Raw genomic sequence first — 10,000 nt, 5'->3', positions numbered from 1 at the left:
TAACAGCACCATTTGAGCACAATCGTTTCCAGCTTCGCCTTACTGGCACTTGTGCCGGTGGCATGTGAACAAAACATTGGACTGACTCCTGTGCAGGTGGCACGTAAAAAACACCATTTGAGCGTGGACGTTGCCAGTACCGCCGGACTGGCCCTCGTGCTGGTGGCACGTAAAAAGCACCCACTACACTCTCGGAGTGGTTGGCGTTAGGAAGGGCATCCAGTTGTAGAAACTCTACCAGATCAGATTGGAGGCTGGTGTAGCCATCTGGTAAGCTAGTCAAATCGTCCAGCCCATGATAGCATGGAAAGCAGACGTTAAATGATGATGATGATACATATATATATTTATATGTACATATATATACATACATATACACACACATATATGTATATGTATGAGTGAATGTGTGTGAGTGATTTTTCGTGTGTGACAGTTCGTGGGTTTGTGAATGCGACTGTGTGTTTGTGTGCATGCATGTGCACGCTTCTTTGCCTTGACACCTTGGTGGTTGTAAACAAACGCCATGACACTTGTTGTCATTCAATATCAATGACCTGCAAAAGCATGTTTGGACGTTATGTGGAACATTATGCCTTGTTCAGAAACGTGTGAGGGTTGACGATGGGAAGGACATCTGAGCGCAGAAAATCTGCATCAATAAATTCTGTTTGAACACAATGCAAGCAATGAAAAGCGGACATTAAAATGATATACCGATGATGATGAGGGTGATTGAGAAGCCAGGAAATGTAGCACGAAAATCCAAAAATGAAAGAAAAAAATTAACAACAAATAATAAGAATTAAATTAAAATGAAGTAGAATTAAGAATAAATTCTTTATTTCTTTCACTTCTTGTTGATAACAACACATTCCATAATTTCTCTGCAAAGAATCATTTCTGATATTTTCTGCTGAGGCTGGAATTTGTAATGGTGTTGATAGAGTGCTGTTCAAGTTTTTAAAGAAAAGCCTCTTTTGCATATGAAATATACATACATTCATGCATATACACACACACACGCTCGCTTTCATCATGTATATACATCCATTCATACCTATACACCCATACACACACATACACACATATATATATAATAAACCAGGCATCAAATCTAAGAAGTGTTGATTTAGTAAATATGATGTAGTACAACCAATAAATAAATGAAGTTTCCTTGTATTTTGAAAGTTTCTTGTGTATTAATTATTTCCGTGACTTTATAATAATGTTTTTTAATCATTTCAGCGATTTAATGTAAGCGTCTCGGTGATTTTCAGTTAAGTGTTGAAGATGCGGTTACAAAAGACAAAAAAAAAACAAAAAAAAAACAATGTTTAAAAAGAAATATTTATAAAAAATGAAATAAAATAAAAATAATGATAAAAATATAATGTAAAACGCAACGTTGCAACCATAACTCGCAAAATATGTCTGTCGGTGGTTCTTGAAACTTTTATCATATTTGTCTTTCAGTTATCTTTTTGTTGTTTAATTGTTGTTTCTGTTTTAAATGGTTTCAAAGAGGTCACTCTGAAGACACCATTTTTCAACACTATATTAATTAGAAAATAACCTTATAGTTCATTTACGTTTCATTATCTTTTTAATGTTCTTGTACAACATCCTCAACTCATTCAAACTTTTCCTTGCAATGCTCTAGATAGTAAATCTCTCGTTGAAGTTACCCAACACTCATTAAATGGCGTAAGTTCGGTGATTAATTTCGTCCAATGTTTTATTATCGTCGTTGTTCCTGTTGTTGTTGCACTTCTCTATCATTATTATTGTTATTATTATTGTTATGAAATATATGTATTGATTTGTAAATGAGTTTGGGAACGACGCTTGCAATGTGTGTGGAAGTCATTCATATTCTCTCGTCCATTGTAAGTTAACTATGAAAGATACATCTTTTTAGTCTCATAGTTAACATTTTAAGTGCGGTATATTTTCGTTTTATTGCAGTCCATGTACCACCGAAGAAAAATCTCTGACTGTAACTGAGAGAGTTGAAAACACTGTATATACGAATATCTTTATAGCTGTTGCTGCATTGTATGTCGGAAATTCTGTTTTGTATGTTTTGTATTGAAGATCTATAAAAAAAAAAATACTGACGAAAACATAATATAGCGGCAAAGATGAAAAAGAAAAAAAATTAAGCATCATAATTGTCTCTTTTTTCCTTGTGTGTGTGTGTGTGTGTGTGTGTGTGTGTGTGTGTGTGTGTGTGTGTGTGTGTGTGTGTGTGTGTGTGTGAGTGTGTGTGTGTGTGTGTGCGTGTAGACTATGACTTGTGAGTGATAGAAAAGAACCATCTCGCTCACATCATCAGCTGTGTACTCCACGTCATTAGATGTGTACTTCACGTCATTGGCTGTGTACTCCACGTCATTGGATCACGCATTTGTGTCCTGAATGTGTTTGCACGTGAGTAAAAGCCTTTGACCCGCGAGTGGTATGAAGCATAATCCATTTCTCGAGCATAAGGACTTGGTCTGACTTTGGCTGGTGGCATATACGAGGCTGGACTGTAAGGATTGTAGCTGTAACCGTCCGAGTATCCTTGTGGGGTTCGTGGTGGCTCCACACCACGAGAAAGCGGCAAATTTATTCCTCCTGATAAATTTGGACTTATAACACGTGACAACTGTGCATTACTAGGTTCTTTTTCAAAATAGTCTGAAAATACAAATAAAATAGAATTGCTATAAATAAAAGTACGAGTACGTTAAAAAATAAAGCGACAGAAGCAGTATTAAAAGCAAAATGTAAAATTTATCACCACTTAAAAAGTGGATGCCATCTTAGAACACACAATACTCGAAATTTACTATGTATGGTTTTGTGATGCATATGAACACCGTTGTTTACACCGCTAGCAGGAGAAAATCACGGCCATCCCCGCTACCAAGATCTGCCATGATCACGAGATGTCGACCTTCTGTGGCCTTGTCAATGGTAGCTACCCGACTGCTGTAAATTGCTGTAAGCATACAGCTAGTAATGTGCATAGAATCACAGAGCCCAATCAGTCACTGGTGTCGCTAAAAGCCAGTGAGCTCATCAAAAATTGATTAAAGCAACAAAGGTAGTGTTAATACGGAAAGGTAAAATTTCTTCCCACTTAAAAACACATAAGACTGCAATAATTAATTACTACGAGAGAATTTCACATGTTTCTGTGGAAGGATTTAAAAAGCTTTATTTTAAGATTAAGTTCTATATTTTAAATTATTCACTTTCAAAGGATCCAGAATTGTTACACGATTTATATGAAAAAAAAAATGTTGCTGTTTATTTAGTTAATCGAAAATACAACGGTTCTGTCTCTGCTGGAGCAACATCAAATGATGTAAATAAAGAAATTCTTGAATCGCCTGAAATATAAAATCTTAGGAAACCAGTGTTGATGCGTTTACGTCCCTGTAAAATAGCGGTTCAGTAAAAGAGACCGATAGAATAAGAACCAGACTTTAAAACTAAGTTATACTAGTATTGGTTCATTCGACTAAAAATTCTTCAAGGCGGTGCCCCAGCATGGCCACGGTCCAATGACTGAAACGGGCAAGAGACAAAAGATGAAAGATGTGTTTATTGCAGCAGCTGGGTTTCTTTCTCTTACGTTTTAACATAGTTCAACTTCCGACAAGTGAGTATGGGAAAAACAAAATCGCAATTTTGAAAGAAGCCCCTATAAAATTAGTTTTTATGTACTGAATGACAATGAGGGTTGACCAGAGTAAAGTAGCAGTGAAAGGAATTCATAGGTAAAAAATGGTTGGGAACCAATCACCTAAACCATGAGTGCGAGACAGAATCATATTGACGACATAGTCTCGATTCGAAGAGTATTGTCACCGTTGTCCCTCTGCTTTGCAATCAATAACAGATTAAGAACAACAACGTAATGAATATATTCTCATTATGTATATATTGACATCAATTATAATAATCAACTGTCACGCAATTAACTCAAGCGAAACAAGATACGCCCAGTAGGACAAACACACAATGAGATAATTTTGTCTTTCGTTACATGTATAATTAGAATATATACCTTTATCTTCTTTGAATAATTTTAAGGAGAGAGAACTTGGTCTGTGATGATTTCGTTTCCTGTTCCCTGTTGTTATATTGTTCAACACTTCAACAACTCTGAAAAAGCAATATATTTATCATAATTATAATTTTAATAATATGCTTGACTCTTGCTTTGTATTTGTACAAGTTGACTCCAAGTCTTACCCAGAGACTTCAAGAGACAACAAGTTAGAATTTCATGTTGGTGTTATGCCTAGGGTGTCATATTTTTGTTTTTGCACAAAGTATTGTTCTAGAGAAAATCATAAGTTTGTTTTAAAATTTGAGATTGCATTGACAGTATTTTACGTAGGATATGGTCAGTTCCCATGTGCACTATCTTTTGAATTTCTGCCATTTTGGGGGTTTCCTGGTATCTGAGCTAGGTAGGATTCAGCCCCTTTTGCTATCATTCCTATTATTATTATTATTGAGTGAGAGAGCAGTGCATGCCATCAAAGTGACACTGGAGTACAAATATACGAGACCTAGTATACCGACCATGACTACCCGTCTGATGAGTATGCCACGCACATACATCACAACCATATGTGTCAAGATAAACAGCACATGACCTTGTAGATGGGGCCCAATTAGAATTTTCTTCAGATACAGTAGCCCATCCCTCTGAAAAGGTCCCTGAATAAGGGTTGTTTAAGGATGTTGAACGAAATATCCATGTTTCCGGAAATGAATTATTCAAACTCCAAAGAATTCCTCTCAAAACATGGCATGATGCTCCCCCACTACTCCTACTTGTGATCAGAGATGCACATATCGTCAGCCACTAAGGGACATGCTCAACTGGGTAAGGCCAAATAAATGACAAAAAGAATCTGTGGTATTGAGCAGAATATTTACTGTAGCCCATCTTTTTGTTGTTGTTGTTGATGTTGTTATTGTTATTATTATAAAGACAGCGAGCTGGCAGAATCGTTAGCACGCCGGGTGAAATGCTTAGCGGTATTTTTCTGTCGCCACGTTCCGAGTTCAAATTCCGCCGAGGTCGTCTGTTTACCTATCCATCTATATAGTCAACACGCTCGCGCGCACACCCACATACATATATATGTGTATTATATTTTTTTTATTTGTTTCAGTTATGACTGCAGCCATGCTGGGGCACCACTTTGAAGAATTTTTACTCCAGTGAATCGACACCAATACTAATTTATTTTAAAGCCTGGTACTTCTATCGGTCCTTTCTGTTGCCGACCGCTAAGTTAAACGGTAGTTGAGAACATACACACACACACACATATACACGAGGTGCTGAAAAGTTCCTGGCTTTAGGTAAAAGAAAATACAGGAGGATCTGTTAATTATGATTTTATTCAACATATTCTCCTCTCAGATTCGCACACTTATTGCAGTGGTCCTTCAGTCTTTCTAAGCCCTGTAAAAGAACTCGAAATGTTGGGCCTCCAACCAGGCCTTTCACGATACCCTTAAAGCCAGGAACTTTTCAGCACCCGCTTCGTATATAATGAGCTTCTTTAAGTTTCCGTCTGCTAAATCCACTCACAAGGCTTTGGGCGGCCCAAGGTTAGAGTAGAAGACACTTGCCCAAGGTGCAACGCAGTGGGACTGAACCCGGAACCATGTGGTTGGGAAACGAGCTTCTTACCGCACAACCACGTCTGCACTTATATGTATGTATGCATGCAACATATATGTAAGAGAAAGAGGATGACTGATAGAACAAGCAACAAAAGTAGGTAGATAGACAGACAGGTAAATGGATGTGTAGGTAGGTAGGTAGATAGATAGGTAGATAGGTAAGATAGATGAAATAGCTTGATAGAGAGAGAAGGGAAGAAAGAGAAAGATTAGTTTTACCAAATACACAAATACGCCTCTTAACACATATTTTCATATTTTACTCCTAAAAAATGTCGATAGTCATTTCAATAAATACTTACGAGTCGTTTGGGTCACAGTCTCGGAATCCTTTAGCAAATGGGTTGCTGGCAATTTTTAATTGGGTTATCTGTCAAAGAACAAATGTATTAGTTTACATCATCTATCAATAACAAAATTTTTATAAATTGCAGCATGGAAAGTGTTTATAAGTCATTTAAAAACACGCAAAAACCGTTAGATTCGCTTCAATATTTAAATTTAATTTGTCAAAATATTTTCGTCGCTTTGAGACCGTGACCTGTTCACTGACAAAATTCCGAGCACAAAATTCTGACAGTGGACAGGTCGCGGTTTCAAAGCAACGAAAATCCACAGCCACCGAGACATACGACTAAAAGCCAACTTGGAGTCTTTTGGTTCTTACCCGATGGTTTTGGTAGGCAGTTACAGCCATGAACTTGGTCTCAGGAAATATAAACGCTCTGAAATTCTGTGTCTCGGGATATTTGTTTTCGTCTTTCTTGGGGTCTTCATATATCACGTGAAAACGAGGCTGGTATTTTTGCATTGAATTCAAAATTATCTAGAACAGAAAAATTACCACAATGAAAAACACGTAAAAATATATAATATATGTATATAATATATAATATATAATATATGTATATAATATATAATATATAATATATAATATATGTATATATAATATAATATATAATATATAATATATAATATATAATATATGTATATAATATATAATATATAATATATAATATATGTATATATAATATCTACGTATATATATAAGTGTGTGTATGCGTAGATATATCTCAGGGTAGCAAAAAAATTTTAGAAATTCTCTTTGTTACCAGTGGTCCAACGAGAAGAAAAAATTAGTCAATAGACTATATATTATTCATTTAAATACAGTGTACATTTAAACACATCAGAGATGTCCATAATAGGACATCTAACCCGCTAGAAGAAGCAGTCAAAACTCCACACCACAATTAGGGATAATTTCGAAAGGGAATGAAAAATAAATAGATGGTAAATGTTTTTATTTATCATTCCCTTTCGAAATTAACCCTAATTGTGGTGTGGAGTTTTGACTGCTCCTCCTAGCAGGTTAGATGTCCTATTATGGACATCTCTGATGTGTTTAAATGTACACTGTATATATATATATATATATATATATATATATATATATATATATATATATATATATATATATATATATATATATATATATATATATATATATCTTTTACTCTTTTACTCTTTTACTTGTTTCAGTCATTTGACTGTGGCCATGCTGGAGTATCGTCTTTAGTCGAGCAAATCGACCCTGGGACTTATTCTTTGTAAGCCTAGTACTTATTCTATCGGTAGTAGAAGACATTTGCCCAAGGTGCCACGCAGTGGGACTGAACCCGGAACCATGTGGTTTGTAAGCTAGCTACTTACCACAGCCACTCCTCTTCGAAACGCCGGTGTTAAAACGGGAGTAGCTGATGAAGGAAAATGTTCTCTATGTGGCTTGTGTGTTTTCTGTACTCTGGTTATTATTATTTCTTGTCTACGTTTTGTTTGCAATGTCCTGTACCCAGATATGCACCTATATATACAGGTAGACGTAGGTATGCACATACCTATACGTATATATGCATATACTCATTTATTATTTGTTTATATATATATATATATATATATATATATATATATATATATATATATATATATATATATATATATATATATATATATATATATACATATATACTTATAGTATATATGTGCTTACATGCGTGTATATATGTATGTGTGTATGTGTTTGTGTGCGTGTGCGAAAATGTCAGTTCTCAGTGGTTGACTAATAGAAAGAAGTCCAGGAATGTAAAGACAAGACTCTCAAAATATGGATATCTCTCTACAGGGAATTGAAGAAGGCGTTGTTACACTGAAACCTTTTAACGTTTGAGAATTAAAACAATTACGCTATTTGAACCAACCTTCTTCTTACAAGATGATTTGTTTCATACAAGTCGTAAAAACTAGACAAATTCTTTAGACATTCTCACATGAAGAAAAATTACTTGAAATGGCTTGAAATAAATTAGTATGTGACTTTTACTACACAAATACATACACATTCGCGAACACACAGATGCCCACGAACACACAGGCACAGAAACACACATCATAAGATTAATTAAATTCGTTTTCCGCACGTCTTTTCCCATGGCATACAAACCAGAACAGACTTATCAGCGTGTTCTCGAATTAGATACGGGTATCACTCATATAGCGACAACAAAGGAATATTGAATTTTTTTGCCTAAATATATAAGTCTCATTCGTTCTGGGTGTTGCTGTTGATGATATTATTATTATTATTATTATTATTATTATTATTATTATTATTATTTTCATTATCATCTTCTTTCAAGCCTATTTCCATTTCTTGTCGAGTATCTTCCTGACACCTAGGACAGAGAAACGAACTGTATACATTGGTAAGACTATTAAAATAAACACGTCAGATTTATCGTATGACTTTGTAAATGAACAATCTGGTGTGTTTATTTTAATAGCCTTACCAATGTATACAGTTCGTTTCTCTGCCCTAGGTGTCAGGAAGACACTCGGCAAGAAATGGAAACAGAATCAAAAGAAGATGATAATGAAAATAATAACATCATATTATTGTTATAATAATAATAATAATAATAATAATAATAATAATAATAATAATAATAATAATAATAATAACAACAACAACAATTACTATTATTATTATTATTATTATTATTATTATTATTATTATTATTATTGAGCGAGAGAGTAGCGCATGTCATCAATGTGACAATGGGGTAAAAATATACCCATCATGACTACCCGTCTGGTAAGGGTACATCAGGCACATGCATCGCGCGACATGGTGACCTCATATCAAGATAAACAGCGCATGACCTCGCGGGTGGGGGTCCAGTTAGAATTTTCTTCAGGTAGAGTAGCCATCCCGTTCAAAAGGTCTCTGAATAAGGTTTGATTAAGGATGATGAACAAAACATCCATTTTTCCAGAGGTGGATTATTCAAACCCCAAAGAATTCCTCTCAACACATGGCTGCGATGTGGTCAGACATGCGCACATCGTCAGCCACTAAGGGACATGCTCGACTGGTTGAGGTCAAACAACTGACAAGCAAATTCGTGGTATTGAGCAGAATTATTATCATTATTATTACTATTTGAATGTGGGGAGGAGCAACAGTACAGTTTCCTTGGTTCAACTCTGTATCAGGGAACAAAAAAGATTTGCTAGAAACAGTAGCGAAATCTCCCTCAAGATCATACGAAGTAAAAATGTTATATTAGATAATGTAGCCTATGATGACCTTAAAAACAAGATGGTCACGTTTGGAATGCCTTTGAACATAAGTTTGCATGATAAAGATTGATCTGGGGCTAAAACAACAACACCATGTACAGAATACAGTTTCCACGCGGTCATTAAATCTACTAGAAACAGCAGCTAGATTCCTTTTCAATAACATCCCCATCATCTTAAAAAAACAAAAAAAAAAGCACTTTAGTCCAAGATACACCCCCATAAAGCGACCCCGAAAGGATGAAAAACGAAGTCGGCGGAATTTGAACCCAGGACGTAAAGACGGGCGAAATGCCGCAAAGCATTTTTGCCCGATGTGCTAACGATTCTGCCTTAATAAAGATGATGATGATAATGACGATGACGATGACGATGACGATGACGATGATGATGATGGTGATGATGATGGAGGTGGTGGTGATGGTGGTGGTGGTGGCTGAGGTAATCATATAACACCAGTTGGTTCAAATACCAGCTCAAATCTTGACCGTGTGTTTATAAATTCATAATCGCTGAACAGGTCATTTTTATGCCCTTTGATTGTGAAAAGAAAATGCTAAGCTTTTTGAGAGAGTTTTTTCTACGGTAGTCTAGCGCCCTATCCAATGGACGAGTTATCATTCATCACCAACAACTTTCTGAATTCCTTCCTCTC

General features: G+C 35.6%; 1 protein-coding gene across 3 annotated transcripts in view; it reads right to left on the bottom strand.

The window, feature by feature from the left end:
* Nucleotides 1-821: 821 nt before the first annotated feature.
* LOC106877895 (T-box transcription factor TBX10) overlaps nucleotides 822-10,000 on the bottom strand; it is a 172,249-nt gene continuing 163,070 nt past the window's right edge. For all 3 annotated transcript variants that reach the window (XM_089347341.1, XM_089347351.1, XM_089347348.1), the window contains exons 4-7: nucleotides 6,374-6,532; nucleotides 6,009-6,076; nucleotides 4,064-4,161; nucleotides 822-2,685 (exon numbers count right to left, since the gene is read on the bottom strand). In XM_089347341.1, the coding sequence (XP_089203467.1) occupies nucleotides 2,369-2,685; nucleotides 4,064-4,161; nucleotides 6,009-6,076; nucleotides 6,374-6,532 (642 nt within the window). In that variant the 3' untranslated portion in view covers nucleotides 822-2,368. The remainder of the gene's footprint in view (nucleotides 2,686-4,063; nucleotides 4,162-6,008; nucleotides 6,077-6,373; nucleotides 6,533-10,000) is intronic.

The sequence above is a fragment of the Octopus bimaculoides genome, chromosome 1, assembly GCF_046866305.1.
Source record: "Octopus bimaculoides isolate indiv1 chromosome 1, ASM4686630v1, whole genome shotgun sequence".
Lineage (NCBI taxonomy): Eukaryota > Metazoa > Mollusca > Cephalopoda > Octopoda > Octopodidae > Octopus > Octopus bimaculoides.
Note: the sequence above shows the minus strand (reverse complement) of the source record. Positions and strands in the feature narration are given on the sequence as shown.